The sequence below is a fragment of the Podarcis liolepis genome (genome assembly GCF_965112155.1).
Source record: "Podarcis liolepis genome assembly, chromosome: 2".
Classification (NCBI taxonomy): Eukaryota; Metazoa; Chordata; class Lepidosauria; order Squamata; family Lacertidae; genus Podarcis; species Podarcis liolepis.
In genome coordinates, this window is record NC_139555.1 from 117,114,266 (window position 1) to 117,132,780 (window position 18,515).

Sequence of the window (18,515 nt, forward strand, 5' to 3'; positions counted from 1 at the left end):
ATCTGGCCCTGGAGACTTGAATACATCTAAACTAGCCAAATATTCTTGTACTATCTCCTTAGTTATTCTGGGCTGTGTTTCCTTTGCTGAATCATTTGCTCCAAATTCTTCAGGTCGGGCATTGTTTTCTTTATCGGAGAAGACTGAGGCAAAGAAGGCATTGAGGAGTTCAGCCCTTTCTGTGTCCCCTGTTTGCATTTCACCATCTTCTCCTCTGAGTGACCCCACTGTTTCTTTGTTCTTCCTTTTGCTACGAACATACCCATAAAAGCCTTTTTTGTTGCTTTTAACCTCTCTAGCAAGCCTGAGTTCATTCTGTGCTTTAGCTTTTCTGACTTTGTGTCTACACGTGCTGGCTATTTGTTTGAATTCCTCTTTGGTGGTTTCCCCCCTTTTCAATTTTTTGTACACATCCTTTTTTAATCTTAATTCAGTTAAAAGTTCTTTAGATAGCCACCCTGGCTTCTTTAGGCACCTTCCATGTTTCCGTCTCATTGGTATTGCCTGACGTTGTGCTTTTACTATCTCCCTCTTAACAAACTCCCAGCCATCATGAACTCCCTTTCCTTTTAGTATTGCTGTCCATGGGATCTCACCCAGCACTTCCCTAAGTTTTATGAAGTCGGCTTTCTTAAAGTCAAGAAATTGAGTCCTAGTATGCTTGGCTGCTCCTTTCCGCTGTATAGTAAACTTCAGAAGAGCATGATCACTCGCGCCTAATGATCCTTCCACATCTACCCCACTAACCAGTCTCCACATAGCTGTCAACATTTCCCTTTTTTAAAGGGAAATTCCCTTATTCCGAATAGGATTCCTTGCAAGAAAAGGGAAAAGTTGACAGCTGTGAGTCTCCAGGCCTCTCCTCCTGGCCCTGGGGATGCTCCCCATGTCAGGCCCCTCTTAAGCCTTGCACCTGACCCACCTCAAGTGTTTTTCCCCAGAGCTTCCTAGAATTGAGATACAGTCGTACCTTGGATACTGAACACCTTGCAAGTCAAATCCTTTGGCTCTCAAACAATTGAAACCCGGAAGTGAGTGTTCTGGTTTTCGAATGTTCTTTTGGAAGCTGAACAGCTGAAGGGGCTTCTGTGGCTTCCGATTGGCTGCAGGAGCTTCCTGCAGCCAATTGGAAGGTGCGCTTTGGTTTTTGAACGTTTGGGAAGTCGAATGGACTTCCGGAATGGATTCCGTTCAGCTTCCAAGGCACGACTGTACTGCTTCCAGAGGTGGGTTTAGAGGGGCGCCACTGGTTTGCCCACACTGGGTGCTAAGCCAAGAAGGAATTTTATTTATTTTTGTTTAAACATCATTTATATACCCCTTTGCTGGTAATAAAAAAGAATTTAAGATGCTATAAAACAATAAACTTGCTTGCCTAAACAATTAAAATAATTAACAGGCTTTCCTGAACAAAAAAGTGTTTTAAACAGGTGCCAAAAAGAGTTCAGCAAATGTGCTTTCCTGGGGTCAATAGACAGGAAGCTTCAAAGTGTTGGTGCGACCCCACTAACATGCTGATTTCTCCCTATATGGGACAGTTGTATATTCCTGCACTGCAGGGGGGTTGGACTAGATGATCCTTAGGGTCCCTTCCAAGTCTACAATTCTATGATTCAACAAGTGTCTCGTCAGCCACACTTTATGACTCCTTTCACGAGCCAGGTAGGACAGCTTTTGTATTGTGAACTCTTTCAAAGTGTCTCTGTGGCAGCATCCAGTAGCTGAGGAAGAAGTAGAAAGGGGCAGTAAGAGATGCGGAGGGAATGAATAAAGCTCTCTTTGAGTATTGTTACAATTTATTTCTTATGGTTAGAAGGGTAGACAGGATGCCTGTACCCTAGCCTTAACTGCCTTGTCTCATACACAAATGTGGTAAGTTAATCCCTCTCCTAAACTAATTCCTCTACTTTGAGGACATAAGCTTTGTCCAGCTGCTTTTTTTCAGATAAGTACTTTATAAACTAATAATCTGGCAACCATCCGTCTTGAGACACAATGGAGTGTGCCTCTGGAGGTGAAGCCAAACTGCTGCACTAGGAACACCAACCCAGCGCGCAAGCCTGGGCAGTGCGTATGGAGGTCCTGGGCTGCCCAGATGACAAGACTCAGCCATTTACCTTCCCGCTGGAGCGGTACCTATTTCTCTACTTGCACTATGACGTTCTTTCGAACTGCTAGGTTGGCAGGAGCAGGGACGGGAGCTCACCCCGTCGTGGGGATTCGAACTGCCGACCTTCCAATTGGCAAGCCCTAGGCTCAGTGGTTTAGGCCACAACACTACCCACGTCGCTTCATTAGAAAGGATAGACCTCTTTTATTAAGGTAGCTTTGTGATCACTCAGGCATCATTATCTCAGGACCTAGTAATGTCAGCGGCATCATCAAAGGTTTGTTCCCTTGCTCATCTTCCAATGTGGCATATGCTACCAATTGCCACCATTACCTCTCTGCATTCCACATGCAAACAGGTCAGCATTTACACAGAAGAATAAAGCGATGGCAACCTGAAATCAGAAAGAGCAGTGTCGGGAAATTGGGTTAGCTTATGAACTTTCTCAAGACTCTGGCCGTTCATTAACACACTGATCTTGTTTTTTAAAAAAATACACTTTCGAAGTTTCACAATTCACCACTTGAATCTTTTATTGTGTATTTAAAGCATAAACATTAGTAGTGAAGTTTTCAGGTGCAACTGATCCTATTTTCTTGATTACATCTCAACTGCTACATTAAAAATGGACCAAACACAAATTACCAAATTACCTCTAATCTCTAAAGTAACTTCGACAGGAAATGCAATTTGCAAAGGATGGAGTTCCGTGACACACCATTACAAATGTTTCATCTGCACAAGCGTTCCAGCTAGCTGGTTGCAACACCCCCCTCCCCCTATGCTCTACTTTGGGGTTTCTCCTGACTGCCGCTTCAGCCAATTTGGGGGGCTTGGGTGGGGCCACCCCCATTACATACGACTTCTGCTGATGGGATTGATTAGGTGAATCTCAACCAGTGTTGGAAAGTGTGCAGTGGATCTCAGAAATGCACCTAAGAAATAGATCAAGTATAAGAAAACTAGGGAAGATGGAAAATCAGCCACCATATATATTTCGACTACTTCTACACCATCTAATAACTGGAGCTTTTATAAACTTGGTCCCCTCTCTCCAATACAGACTGGTCACACATTTCCTTCCCCCATTAATTACTGCAACGCATTATTAGTCTCTGCTTCCTTTCTCAAATCTGCCCACTCAAATCTTCTTCTAATTTAATCTACACTGTCCAACTTTACAACCGATTATTTCCTACTATTCATATCCTCTCTTTCTAATCCACCCCATTAACCTTGGATGTGGGTTACATTTTCCAAAGACATTTACCATGCAATGTGTGTTCCCAATAGACAACCTTTCTTACTGCACAAATAAAAACTGTAATCCAAAGACCAAATTCTAGTGTAGGCACACTGATGGAAGGGGTAGTCCCCAGAAGCATGAGTGAAGAATACCTACTGTATTTGCAGGAAACAGAGAAAAGCATAATCTTAATAAATCCTAAAATATCAAAGAATTTGTCACAGAAGCATGCCAGTGGGTTCTCATCTGCGTAGGTTCTCTGAAGTCTAAGAAGATTTGTGTTGATTCACAATGTGTTGAGAGCCAGTGTGGTGTAGTGGTTAAGAGCGGTAGTCTCGTAATCTGGGGAACCGGGTTCGCGTCTCCGCTCCTCCACCTGCAGCTGCTGGGTGACCTTGGGCCAGTCACACTTCTCTGAAGTCTCTCAGCCCCACTCACCTCACAGAGTGTTTGTTGTGGGGAGGAAGGGAAAGGAGAATGTTAGCCGCTTTGAGACTCCTGAAGGGGAGTGAAAGGCGGGATATCAAATCCAAACTCTTCTTCTTCTCTTCTTCTTCTTGATTCACAATGTGTTGGTCCCAGATGTTTCTTCCTTATGTGGATTCTCTGATGTCCCCTGTGAAACTCATTTCATATACCATACATTCATATGGCTTCCCCCCTATGTGGGTTCTTTCCTGCATAGCAAGTCTGCTCTCAGAGTGCATGTATTTAAATAATTTCACTCCTGCCTGCATAAAATGAGAAACCACGCTATCTAAATCTTTCTTAATTTATACATTTATTATTTCTTCCCTGTGTTTTTTGAATATTTCATAATCATTTTGCTGTGCTCTTTCCACTACCCAGGGATTTATAGTCTTTCTTATGCAATTTCTTTTGATCCATACTAAGATCTTTATGGATCATGGGTCATATTAGAGTTGGAATACAACTTCTGTGGGAAGCCAGGGTGGGAAAGGCTTTCTTAGGCATTTATATTATTCTCACATATTTTGCTGCCAAGATAGCTTTCAATCAAGATTGAAGCTTGGTTCAAACTCCATGCATTTATATAGTTGTTTCTTTGTGTGGGTTCTTTGATGGGTAGTAACACTTCCACTCTGACTGAAGCTTTTCCCACACACTAAGCATTTATATGGTTTCTCTCCTGTGTGAGTTCTCTGATGTGAAGTAAGGGTGCTGCTCACACTAAAGCTCTTTCCACATATCATGCATTTATAAGGTTTCTCCCCTGTGTGGGTTCTTTGATGTTTAGTAAGGTTTCCACTATCGTGGAAGCATTTCCCACACGTTAAGCATTTATATGGTTTCTCCCCTGTGTGAGTTCTTTGATGTGTATTAACGTGTGCACTCTGGCTGAAACATTTTCCACACTCCATGCATTTAAATGGCTTCTCCCCTGTGTGGGTTCTTTGATGTGAACTAAGCTTTTCACTATTAATGAAGCTCTTTCCACACTCCACACATTTATAAGGTTTCTCTCCTGTATGGGTTGTTTGATGTGTTTTAAGGTTTGCACTTTGGCTGAAGCACTTTCCACACTCCATACATTTATATGGTTTCTCCCCAGTGTGGATTCTTTGATGTAGAGTAAGGCTACCACTCACACTGAAGCCTTTCCCACATTCCATGCATTTATATGGTTTCTCCATAGTGTGCATTTTTTTATGTTTAGTAAGGCTTCCACTGCCATGGAAGCACTTTCCACACAGTAAGCATTTATATGGTTTGTCTCCTGTGTGAGTTCTTTCATGTGTTTTTAGATTTACACTCTGGGTGAAGCACTTTCCACACTCCCTACATTTATATGGTTTCTCACCTGTGTGGGTCCTCTGATGTGTATTTAGGTTTGCACATTGGCTGAAGCACTTTCCACACTCCATACATTTATATGGTTTCTCCCCAGTGTGGATTATTTGATGTGCAATAAGGCTATTGCTCACACAAAAGCCTTTTCCACATTCCATACATTTATAAGGTTTTTCCCCTCTGTGGATCCTTTCATGTGAAGTGAGACTTCCGCTATCACTAAAGCACTTTCCACACTCCGTACATTTATACGGTTTCTCTCCTGTGTGGGTTCTTTGATGTTTAGTAAGGTTACAGCTGACACTGAAGCTCTTTCCACATTCCATACATTTAAATGGTTTCTCTCCTGTGTGGGTTCTTTGATGGATAGTAAGGTTACCACTCACACTGAAGCCCTTTCCACATTGCATGCATTTATAGGGTTTCTCCCCTGTGTGGGTTCTGCGATGATTATTTAGTGTTGATTTGTCTTTGAACATTTTTCCACACACTGGACACTTTTTCACTCTTTCAGTATCTGGTGGAAGTTGAGGGTGTTCTGAACATGGAGAAGCAGAGGATTTCTTCCTCCAATTCTTTGACCGCTTTCTGTCCTGCCTTTTTGATGTCCTTTGGTTTCCAAATGTATTCTTCCCCACTTCATGCTTGATTGTTTTCAACGAATCCAAAGATGGCTCATCATGAATTTCATTATCTTTCGCATCACCTGCTTGGGAAGAAGAAAGGAAAGGGGGGGGGAAAAGGTTATTCAGTTATTCAGCTGAATAACTCAGCTGAATAATTCAGCTGAATTTCTCAGACACTGAGGTTCTGAGGCAATGACCTACAAGATGTTACAGAACAGAATGGAAGAATTTTGGTCCAGAAAATCACTTGTCTATAACAGTGTTTCCTAATAATTACTCTGGTTTTTCCCTGCAGAGCTGTTCTGTTCTGTGTTCCATTTTTTTAAAAAAAGAACTTAGACATTCATTTGCGTATTTTTTCCTCCCTCCTAATCCATTTCCCTTTTGCCTTTTCAAACTGCAAATCTGAGGCAGGGACTGACTCACTCCTTTTAGCCATCTGTATGGCCACTCTGAGAGTCTTTATTTTGGCTGAAGAATAGGATAAACTAACTAATGAAGGAGTATGATTACCAGCCAGCAATAAAGACATCTGTTTGTATGTGCGTGTGACTGTATATTCATGGAATACTTGACTTCAGGAATAATTCTGAATTATGTTTTATTTATTTTCTAGCTGTAATCCACAACACCTCACCGGCAACAGGCAACACAGCAGATGAGACTTAGCAATGTTTGGGAAAGGAGATTGCTGGAACCTGCTGCTCTGTTTATCAGGTTCAAACCTTTAAAAAAATTAATAAATTAAAGTTTTCCATATTAGCACAGTTCTATGATCCTACCTCTTATTCTGCTCTATTAGATGCAGCAGACATTTTGTGTTATGCCATGCCAAAAGAGCAATTTTACGCTATGCTACACTCCCACAGGGACTTGTGACTAGAGCTCACAACGCATTCTCATAATTCTGAATGTGTCCAGGGCTCCAACAAGATTTAGCCACCACTGACCTCAAGAGTCCCTGAATGTTATGCTGATGCCTGGGCTGGTGACTCCTCCCAGAACCGCCCAGTTTGCCAAATGTAGCTTGCACCAGTGAAGAATCACAGAGAAGAGGGCTCAAGTAGCAAGTTGGGAAGTCCCATATTTATAAGTCTGAAAGGGCCTTTGAGTGGAAAGAGCCGCAGGGGAAATGCCTGAATGACTAGCAAATTAGGCAAGGAATGTCTAAAGTAACTAATAAGGAAAAGGACAGATATGTCAAAGCGGCTATTACAGGTCAAAAATACTATATTCTGTAACAGAAACACCACACTGCACTAAGCCTGCATGATCAAGGCATTACATTCCTCATAGAGAGAGAGAGGGAGGGAGAGAGCAGGTGGATAGTCAGTCTCTCACTGATTGAAATTGGAATTAATTTTGATTGGTTCTCCTGTTGGAACAAAACACACACTCATAGAGTCACTTAAGTGTAATCTTGCTTATTTGAATCCTGTCATGCAATAACCATTGTAGGGTTACTTATTTAAAAATTGTTTAGATTTTACACTCTCCCAAGTTTTATTTACATATAATGTACTTTTGATTTCTCTATCAAATAGTTATCCTTTATTAGGCATAACAAACCACACATTATCAAACAGACACCGTATACAAATTATGCAAAATACAAGCTCAGCATAACAAGGTTTGTCCCGGTCAGATCTTTAACTCCAGAGAAAATCAATTTGCATAAATAATACAGTACAGCACTACTGCACTACTGAATCCCTGATCAATTAAGAACCACTAATTCTCTTTATAATGCCCCAGTCTTTCTACATGGACAGCACTCAAAAATTCAGCCACTATTAATGTAATTTGATCATTCCTGTCCGAAACCAGGTCCTGAACCCTTGGTAGCGTAGATATCAGCCTATTGAGTTGTAAGGCCTCTAATAATTGTCTTCTGGCATAAATGCCAAAATCGCAAGAAAAGAAAATATGCTCCAAAAAATCAGGTTCCTGTTTACTACATTTGCAGAGACACTCTGATTCTGGGAAAGCTAAATATCTTCCTCTCACTATCATCGAGGGAAACATATTAAATCTGGCTTGAAGAAGGAACTGGAGGAATTTTACCCTTATGCTTTTCTTATAATCAGTTATCCATATAATCAGTTAATATATTGAAAACTGATAACTGATTATATGGATTTTATAATCCATGATTTTATAACCCATGTTTGAATCGTGAAAACTTCTGCTTAGCTTAGCAAATTGCTTAAATCTGCAAAGTCTTAGATGAACTTTGTCCCAGTACCTCCTTGTTCTCTCTCTATCTCACCGAACGAGAAGGGAAGCGATAAATCTGATGTGCTGGCACATTTCCCCCCCTTGTCCAGACAAAGTCTGTACAGTGAAACAGGAAACCGCAGAATGTCCCTTATAGCAGATGGTCTGTAGGAGCTCAACAGCCGAAGTTCCTCTTTGCCCTAAGTTTCTATTTCTTGCAATAAATCTAGGGGAAAGGTCGGACTGGTGTTCAAACTAAAAAGCAGAAGTTGGGAGAGAACTCTTTGTACGGTCAGGAGCAAGGCTTGTATGCGCTCATTAGCTTATTTTGCTGCCGTTCGCAATTGTATCCCATTATGTCATGATCTGTGATGTATGTACTCAGGTATAAAGCCCCAGGGCAATAGGTCTTGAGGCCCAGTCTTTTGGAAAGGATTCCACTGGGTCAATTATTGCTCACTTTCTTTTCCTCCAATTGCTGCATCTGTCAATTCTTGGACTCTATTTGAGTTGGTCACTGGTACCTTTTAAAATCCTTGCAACAGGCTAACATAAACAGCCTGCACAATTCATGATTCTTCAGATTTCTCATAATATTTGTCATAATATTGTCTTTTCATAACATGAGCTGCATTCACTGGTCCACTGCTGATACATTTAAAATAAAACTTTATTAAGGGTTTTAGCCTCTGGGCCACAAGGATATAGAAAGAGCTCTGCTGGATGAGGCCAGCATCTAGTCCAGCACCCTGTTCTCACAGTGGCCAGCCAGATGCCTGTTGGGAACCTGCAAGCTAATGGGAACCCTCTCCTCCTGCAGTTTCCAGAAGTGGTTTTCAGAAGCACTAAAGGTAAAGGTAAAGGGACCCCTGACCATTAGGTCCAGTCGTGACCGACTCTGGGGTTGCGGCGCTCATCTCGCTTTACTGGCCAAGGGAGCCGGTGTACAGCTTCCAGGTGATGTGGCCAGCATGACTAAGCCGCTTCTGGCGAACCAGAGCAGCGCACGGAAATGCCATTTACCTTCCCGCCAGAGCAGTACCTATTGATCTACTTGCACTTTGACGTGCTTTTGAACTGCTAGGTGGCAGGAGCAGGGACCGAGCAACGGGAGCTCACTCTGTCGCGGGGATTTGAACCGCCAACCTTCTGATCGGCAAGCCCTAGGCTCTGTGGTTTAGACCACAGCGCCACCCGCTGCCTCCAAATCTGGAGGCAGAGCATAGCCATCATGGCTACTGGCCATTGATAGTCTTCTCCTCCATGAATTTGCTCAATCTTCTTTTAAAGCCATCTAAGTTGGTGGCAATCACTGCCTTCTGTGGGCCATGTTTGGTCACCACTCGCTTGCCCACTGGTGTGATTTAAGAACTTCATTTTCAATACCATCCAAGGGGGAAAAGACATTCTTACCTACAGATGCCATGTTCTCATTGTCTTCTGGCATGACTTCCTTGTGAAGAGATCTATGATCTGAATTTTGGAGATCTCACCCACCTTGGTGAAATACACAGCCACTGGCTCAAAGTACACCACCCACTGAAAGAAAGAAGGAAAGATTCTCTAATCAGAAATAATATATTCCTGAACTCTATATTTCCATTGAGTTCTTGCATTTCAATATTCACCACTAAATACCATTTCTTATACCTGCTTATTCAGAAATGTTTTAGCTGTCCATTTCAGCCGGGATCCAGTAACCCTCATTATATGATAGATGCACAGATTCTCTGGACTTTGTTTTTGAGCTGTTTACACACCCCATGCTTTAAAGGGTTTTTTGTCATATACAGTACTATACATAATTAACTTATGGAATTTGCTGTCTTAACTTGTACGAGCTGGCACGAGCTTGGATGTCCTTAAAAAGGAGATAAAACCAGGTAACAGGGTTTCAGTATACTGTGACCCAGAATTGCCCTGCCCCTGCACGCCTGCTTGACAGCATCAATGTCCAGAAATTGCACTTTTACAAGTCACTCTTTTGCTGAGGCAGCAGCTGTGCTTTGGGAAATTAGGCAGGTATCCTTACTATATAATTTAGTTACACATACTTGCTTTCAATTTTTGCTAATTTTAGTCAATGAAATAATAATAATAATAATAATAATAATAATAATAATAATAATAATAAAAAATAATTTTATTTATACCCCGCCCTCCCTGGCCAGAGCTGGGCTCAGGGCGGCTAACTTCAATAAAATTTCAGTAAAAACATATTAAGAAAAAAAGGGGGGAAACCAACTTAAAATACAGGTTAAAATGCAATTTAAAATGCAGCCTCATCCTTATTAACAATTATGTATTGTTTGGTTATTTATAAAACATATTTATATACCATTATATAACCAACAATATAGCAAAGTGGTTTACATCAGTAAAACATAAAACTGTTCAATAAAAACCATAAAAAGTTATAAACCGACAGCAATTAACCATTGTGGAAGGATGTTAACTTTTATGCTGTTCTATGTATACCACCGATTCTTTGATTGAGCCCTTTATAACTCTCTCTAAGTAACTATTATCTGGCCTAAAAAGAGGGTAGGTAATCTATTCTCCACGCTAGCACTTTCTCAGGGCACGCTCATACCCAGCGAGGCTACATAGCACACTCTAAGCTGGGCAGCACCAGCTTGGGAGCCAACACCATCAGACGCTCAAGGGGGGTGGAAGTGGTGCTGGCCCCGGAGAGGGCCTTCTCTGTGGCAGCCCCTAAACTGTGGAACCCCCCCCCCCCCGAGGTGTGTCTGGCACCTTCATTATGCAGCTTTCAGGGAATGCTGACGACATGCCTCTTCATCCTGGCATATATTTTCTTTTTTAAAAAATGTTATTTCTTTGGTTTTTCAAATTACAGTCTTACAATCACAATATATAGGGGACGTGGGTGGCACTGTGGGTTAAACCACAGAGCCTAGGGCTTGCTGATCAGAAGGTTGGCGGTTTGAATCCTTGCGACGAGGTGAGCTGCTGTTGCTCGGTCCCTGCTCCTGCCAACCTAGCAGTTCGAAAGCACGTCAAAGTGCAAGTAGATAAATAGGTACCACCCCGGCAGGGAAGGTAAACGGCGTTTCCGTGCGCTGCTCTGGTTCGCCAGAAGCGGCTTAGTCATGCTGGCCACATGACCCGGAAACTGTATGCCGGCTCCCTCAGCCAATAAAGCGAGATGAGCGCCGCAAGCAACCCCAGAGTTGCCCGCGACTAGACCTAATGGTTAGGGGTCCCTTTACCTTTTTATCCAATATATAACATAAAAACAAGATTCCAAAGAATCTCCTGGATTTCCCTCCTTCCCTTTGTGGGTCCTATTGTTAGCCATTTCCTCTTGCATCTTTTATAACAATCCCAATCTTTTACATCTCCATTAAATCCAAAATTCACCATTAAACTACAAGTGTTATTCCAATTCTACTAACAATTTTAACAGTTTGCAATGGTTTTTAAGATAAATTATAAATTTCCCCCATTCTTTAATAGAATTTTGGTCTTTCTGATTCTTCCGGTCACATCAACTTAAATTTGCCATTCTTCTCTGGTTGAGACATTATCTTCTCTCCGTAGATTTTCAGGACCCAGGTTATTTATAGGGTTTTGTTTTGAACCGTTTTTGTTGTTGTAACCTTCCCTTTTTTTTGCGGGAAATTCCCTAATTCCAGTGCCGTTTCCTGCTGCTTCCCACTGCTATCCCGGATTGTTAGATACAGTGGTGCCTCGCAAGACGAAATTAATTCATTCCGCAAGTCTCTTCGTCTTGCGGTTTTTTCGTCTTGCGATGCACGGTTTCCCATAGGAATGCATTGAAAATCAATTAATGCGTTCCTAGGGAAACCGCCTTCAGACCAGGTCCGGGGACAGTCTGTCCCCGGACCTCTTCTGAAGGCTGGGGGGGGGGGGGACAAGGGCTTTTCTTCCCACCCCCAGCATTTTAAAAAACCCTGGGACAGCGGAGGACTTCTCCGCTGTCCGGGGCGATCTTAAAATGCTGGCGGGCGGCATTTTAAAATCGCCCCGGGACAGCGGAGGACTTCTCCGCTGTCCGGGGCGATTTAAAAGCCCCTGGGAAGGCAGGCAGGGGGGACAAAGACTTTCGCCCCCCGCCCGCCTTCAGAAGGTGTTCCCGTCCGGCTTCGCAGCAGCGCTAGGAAGCCCGGCGGCTGGGGCAGGTGTTCCCGCCCCCCCCACCCGCTTCGGAGCAGCGTTCCAAAGTGGGGCGGCTGGGGCAGGTGTTCCTGCCCCCCCCGCTTCGGGGCAGCGTTTTAAAATGCTGGGGGTCGCTCCCGACCCCCAGCATTTTAAAATCTCCCCGGGCGATTTTAAAATCTCCCCGCTGTCCGGGGCGATTTAAAAGCCCCTGGGAAGGCAGGCAGGGGGGACAAAGACTTTCGCCCCCCGCCCGCCTTCAGAAGGTGTTCCCGCCCCCCCGCCCGGCTTCGCAGCAGCACTACGAAGCCCGGCGGCTGGGGCAGGTGTTCCCGCCCCCCCACCCCGCTTCGGAGCAGCGTTCCGAAGCGGGGTGGCTGGGGCAGGTGTTCCCGCCCCCCCACCCCGCTTCGGAGCAGCGTTCCGAAGCGGGGTGGCTGGGGCAGGTGTTCCCGCCCCCCCCCCGCTTCGGAGCAGCGTTCCGAAGTGGGGCGGCTGGGGCAGGTGTTCCCGCCCCCCCCCCGCTTCGGAGCAGCGTTCCGAAGTGGGGCGGCTGGGGCAGGTGTTCCCGCCCCCCCCCGCTTCGGAACAGCGTTTTAAAATGCTGGGGGTCGGGAGCGAACGCTTCGCTCCCGACCCCCAGCATTTTAAAATCTCCCCGGGACAGGGGGAGATTTTAAAATGCTGGGGGTCGGCAGCGAACGCTTCGCTCCCGACCCCCAGCATTTTAAAATCTCCCCGGGACAGCAGAGACTTCTCTGCTGTCCCGGGGACATTTTAAAATGCTGGGGGTCTGAGCGAACGCTTCGCTCCCGCCCGCCAGCATTTTAAGATCGCCCGGGGCAGGCGGGGGGGGGGGGAAGGCAGGCGGGGGGGAGCAAAGACTTTTGCCCCCCGCCGGCCTTCAGAAGAGGTCCTCTTCTGAAGGCCGGCTGTGGGCGAAAGTCTTTGCTCCCGACCGCCAGCATTTCCCTATGGGCTTTCGTCTTGCGATGCAAGCCCATAGGGAAATTCGTCTTGCGAAGCGCCTCCAAAACAGAAAACCCTTTCGTCTTGCGGGTTTTCCGTCTTGCGAGGCATTCGTCTTGCGAGGTACCACTGTATCCCGTAGACTGTCCCCGGGACAGGTGAGGCTGCTGATCCCTTATTTTCAAATCTGAAAGTTGACAGCTATGCATCCCTGACCACTGGTCCTGTTAGCTAGGGGTGATGGGAGTTGTAGTCCCAAAACAGCTGGAGGGAAGAGTTTGGGGATGCCTGCCCTACATGCAATTCCCAGGGGAAATTGGGGTGAGGGTCTTTCTCTCTCTCTTCTGCCTCTCCCCCCCCCCCCAATTCTTGGTTCCTACCTCTCTTCCAGTGTTGCAGCTGAGTACCTGTCAGGGAAAAAGGCGGGGTATTAATAAATAACAATTATAATACGTTGTCTAATAATAATAATAATAATAATAATAATAATAATAATGGCCCTGTACGCGCACCCACCTCGCAGAGCAACCGCTCAGTCCGTCTGCCAGCCTCTCTCTTGTTGGAAGACAAAAAGGAAGCGCCCCCCTCTATTCCTCCCCCCATTAGACCATTTCCTGCCACTCTATGAAACAGAGCTCAGCTCACTTAACCCTTAGAGAGCTGAGTGAGTGGTCAAAAAGAAAAAAGGCGCTCTTATCCTTGTCTTCGAACTTTTGAAAAGCAGCATCCACAGAATCATAGAATTGTAGAGTTGGAAAGGGACCTCGGGGGGTCATCTAGTCCAACCCCCTGCAATGCAGAAATCTCAGCTGAAGCATCCATGACAGATGGCCATAAAACCTCAAATGAGGGAGTCTCTGTTCCACTGTCAACAGCTTGTAAGCCCTGTGAGGAACAGAGGTAGGGGGAAGAGAGGGAAGAGACCTGTCAACGGACTCAATCACAAAACCACAGGCCCAGTTTTGTGGTTGGGTCAGGGACATAGCTATCAATGTTTCCCGTTTTTTAAGGGAAATTCCCTTATTCCAAATAGGATTCCTCGCAAGAAAAGGGAAAAGTTGACAGCTATGGTCAGGGATGTGTGGCTGGGGAGGGTGTGTGTTTGTTTGTTTGTGTTTGTCTGTGACAATCATGAAATAACTCCAAGTTACCACCACACTACTGGGCACGATGTAAACTTGTTTTCTATTTTTCATCTAGATACGATTGGATTACTTTACCTCCTGGTAGATCAACCTGCTCTCCTCCAGCTTTGGAAAGGGGAAAAAAAGGTACAGCACTGCAGAATCATAGTATCATAGAATTGGAAGAGACCACAAGGGCCATCGACTCCAACCCCCTGCCAAGCAGGAAACACCATCAAAGCACTCCTGACATATGGTTGTCAAGCCTCTGCTTAAAGACCTCCAAAGTAGGAGACTCCACCACACTCCTTGGCAGCAAATTCCACTGTCAAACAGCTCTTACTGTCAGGAAGTTCTTCCTAATGTTTAGGTGGAATCTTCTTTCCTGTAGTTTGGATCCATTGCTCCGTGTCCGCTTCTCTGGAGCAGCAGAAAACAACCTTTCTCCCTCCTCTATGTGACATCCTTTTATATATTTGAACATGGCTATCATATCACCCTTTGGGTTCGGTCAGTCAGCCAGTTACAAATCCACTGAGTGGTAGCAGAGTCAAGACCGCATTTTACCAGCTTCTTTACAAGAATATATCCGCAGGGAGCGGAGCCTTCCTTGCTTGGAGGAGGAGGAAAGAGCCACTTTTTATCCCTGACATAGAAGTTCTCCCCCCTCCTCTAAGAAGCAAAGCGTCGCCCTCGCCTCCCCAAAAATCTCACAGCGACTGAATTGGAACCCAAGGGGTGCGCCAAATAGGATCCTGCAGGCGAAGCTAGGCAACTGGATTAAGGAAAGCAGCCCTTGTCTTGCACTGAGAAAGCAGCTGGGTAGTGGGATTGGAATAAAACTTGTAATTTAATGGTGAATTTTGGAGATAATGGAGATGCAAAAGATTTGGATTATTACAAAAGATGCAGGAGGAAAAGGCTAACAATAGGACCCACAAAGGGGAGGAGGAAAGTCCAGGAGATTCTGTGGAATCTTGTTTCTATATTGTATGCTGATATGTTTCTTGGGAGAAAAGCAATAACAAACCTAGACAGCGTCTTAAAAAGCAGAGACATCACCTTGCCAACAAAGGTCCGTATAGTTAAAGCTATGGTTTTCCCAGTACAGTGGTACCTCAGCTTACATACACTTCAGGTTACATACGCTTCAGGTTACAGACTCCGCTAACCCAGAAATAGTGCTTCAGGTTAAGAACTTTGCTTCAGGATAAGAACAGAAATCGGGCTCCGGCAGTGCGGCGGCAGCGGGAGGCCCCATTAACTAAAGTGGTGCTTTAGGTTAAGAACAGTTTCAGGTTAAGAACAGACCTCCAGAACGAATTAAGTACTTAACCTGAGGTACCACTGTAGTGATGTATGGAAGTGAGAGCTGGACTATAAAGAAGGCTGATCACCGAAGAATTGATGCTTTTGAATTATGGTGCTGGAGGAGACTCTTGAGAGTCCAATGGACTGCAAGAAGATCAAACGTATCCATTCTTAAGGAGATCAGCCCTTAGTGCTCCCTGGAAGGACAGATCCTGAAGCTGAGGCTCCAATACTTTGGCCACCTCATGAGAAGAGAAGACTCCCTGGAAAAGACCCTGATGTTGGGAAAGATGGAGGGCACAAGGAGAAGGGGACAACAGAGGATGAGATGGTTGGACAGTGTTCTCGAAGCTATCAGCATGAGTTTGACCAAACTGCAGGAGCTGGTGGAAGACAGGAGTGCCTGGCGTGCTCTGGTCCATGGGGTCACGAAGAATCGGACACAACTAAACAACAACATGCTGATATGTTACTGTAAATTTTTAATTTGAAAAACCCAAATAAATATGTTTATAAAAAAAGGGAAAGCAGCTGGGTGGGCGCCCTTTTCTCCCCCCCCCCCCACACACACCAAAAAAAGCAAACGCATTGCCCTTTCCTTCCTCTCTTCCTCCTCACCCAAATGCCCCCCCCCCGCCCTGTCGCCTCCAATGCTGCCCCATGGCTCTTCCTCTTGGCCAAAGAACCCCACGTGGCCGATTTCCCGCGAAGAGATAAGTAAGCCTCCTCCCACTTCGGAATTCCTGGGCGGGGGAGGGAGGCGAGGAATGACGTCATTGCCTTTAACCCTTGGAGCACCGAGAGGGGGAAGCGGTTAACGAGCCCCTCGGGGTTCCATTCCTTCCCCGTTAAGAGCGTCTCTCCATCATCTCAGCCTTAAGAGGGAGAAGCGCCGTTTCCTTTCATTCAGGTACCTGGGTGCCAAACTTCAGTCATTGGTCCTTCTTTGACAGGGGACATGGGAGAATCGGTATGTGGACAGGAATTCCCAGATCGCAAGCGTTCACTTACGAATGGATGTTTCTTATTGCGGCTAAACAGCCAGCATAGTAAAACCAGAATTTAAGCATAATTTTTACATAAATATTAAAATGGTCAAAGTGGAATTTAACAATTAGCATACTGATTCAATAGATTTAAAATATGTATCCAAGGAAATATAAACGCCATTAAAAGTTTTTTTTCCTTTTAAATACCAAAGACTTAGACTTACAGTGGTACCTCAGGTTAAGTACTTAATTCGTTCCGGAGGTCCGTTCTTAACCTGAAACTGTTCTTAACCTGAAGCACCACTTTAGCTAATGGGGCCCCCTGCTGCCGCTGCACTGCCGGAGCCCAATTTCTGTTCTTATCCTGAAGCAAAGTTCTTAACCCGAGGTACTATTTCTGGGTTAGCAGAGTCTGTAACCTGAAGCGTATATAACCTGAAGCATATGTAACCCGAGGTACCACTGTATTTTGATGGGACTCCTATAAATAGGTGAGCAAAGTTGTAGGCATTTTAAACTGAGCTACCAGTCAGCTACCAGACCATAATCCCCATCTCGGGGAAGGAGAACCCTGGCAGACCTTTTAAGGTAGCCCTTTCTGACCTCATAACTTCCAGATTATGATGATGATGATGATTTGCTTTCCTCACAAGTGACCCAAAGCAACTTACATTAAAACCAATTGAAAGAAACATGACCAGTAGAAGCAAAAAACCCAAACCGCATACAGAGATAAAAGGTGAGTCTTACCTATCCCGCCCAGCTAAAATAAGCTACAAATGCCTGAAACCTTTCAAAAAATAGGGTGCCAGGCATACCTTGGCAGTGGCGTAGCGTGGGGGGTGCCAGGGGTGCCGACCGCACCGGGCGCAACATCTGGGGGGGGCGCGAGTCCAGAGGGAAGGGACAAGTTCCTTCCTCCGCCGGGCTCCCCGCCGCCACCGCCAGCCTTGCGCCCTAGCGCGCACGCCCCCCGCCGTCGCTGTGGCTGCGCTCCGCTCACTGCTCGCAGGAGGAGCAGCCGCTGCAGCAGCGCCGACGCCGCCACCGACGCCTGGCCGGGCACGGGCAGCCTCTGCACCCTGCCGCCGCCGCCATCCCCTCGGCCCAGCCACAGGCGGCAGCTGCTTCTGCCTCCATCCTCCTCCGGGCAAGCAGCGTTGTTTGCGCGGCAGCTCGCAGGTTAGGGGTTGGGGGGGCGCAAATTACTTGCCTTGCCCCGGGTTAGGGGGCGCAAATTACTTGCGTTGCCCCGGGTGCTGACAACCCACGCTACGCCGCTGTACCTTGGTGGTGGTGAGGGGGACCATTTCACAACTGGGGAGGCCAACACCAAAAAAAGCCTCTTCTCATGTTAGCAATCTCAGAGATCAGCACTGGCTTTCAATTGATTATGGGCCCAATTCAGGGTGTTACTATTGGCATTTAAAGCCCCAGGGAGGTAACTTCGGTGCCGCTAACACAGCCGTTTGAAAAGACACACAGGCAGCAAAACCTGTTTTAGAAAGTGGTAAATGTTCCTCAATTATTGGTATAGTAACACAAGAATGGCTTGTGAGAGCCATGCAGCTAAGGGGGAGCAACCAGCTTAGCCTCTTCACATGCTGAGTTCATCAGGTAGACTGAAGAGAAACAAAAGCTTGGTTACCTAATTCCTCCCAAGGTGAGCTAGGCCTGGCAGGACAGCTTACTCTATGGTCATAACCAATTCATGCATTAACTAGACCTGGGCCACAGCAGTGAGACTGCTAAATTCTAAGCAATTTTTATTTAGTGATTTCTTACTTTTAATATCCACCTTCTTTCCCCAAGGAGGACAAGATGGTGTGCATCTTCCTCCTCCACATTTAATCCTCACGAACAACCCTGTGAACTCCTCCAGATGTTTTTGGCCTACAACTCCCATGATCCCTAGCTAGCAGGACCACTGGTCAGGGATTATGGGAACTGTAGTCTCAAAACATCTGG

At 45.5% G+C, this 18,515-nt stretch overlaps 1 protein-coding gene and 1 long non-coding RNA gene across 6 annotated transcripts; one reads left to right on the forward strand and one right to left on the reverse strand.

Moving 5' to 3' along the window:
- Nucleotides 1-1,086: 1,086 nt before the first annotated feature.
- On the forward strand, nt 1,087-6,547 carry LOC310702187. The gene is made up of 2 exons (XR_014523336.1): nt 1,087-2,132; nt 6,411-6,547. It is a non-coding gene; the product is annotated as an uncharacterized lncRNA (long non-coding RNA).
- LOC310701565 (uncharacterized protein) lies at nt 4,179-18,166 on the reverse strand. 5 transcript variants are annotated; one of them, XM_083492673.1, is made up of 4 exons: nt 13,640-13,717; nt 13,504-13,530; nt 9,425-9,550; nt 4,179-5,874 (listed from the first exon to the last, which is right to left on the reverse strand). In XM_083492673.1, exons 3-4 carry the CDS (start codon nt 9,456-9,458, stop codon nt 4,370-4,372), a joined length of 1,539 nt encoding a protein of 512 aa, XP_083348799.1. In that variant the 5' UTR covers nt 9,459-9,550; nt 13,504-13,530; nt 13,640-13,717; the 3' UTR covers nt 4,179-4,369. The 5 variants fall into 5 exon arrangements, with proteins under 5 accessions (XP_083348799.1, XP_083348796.1, XP_083348798.1 ...); XM_083492670.1 differs by having other exon boundaries at nt 4,179-5,877; XM_083492672.1 differs by lacking the exons at nt 13,504-13,530; nt 13,640-13,717 and adding an exon at nt 17,834-18,166 and having other exon boundaries at nt 4,179-5,877.
- Nucleotides 18,167-18,515: the final 349 nt, after the last annotated feature.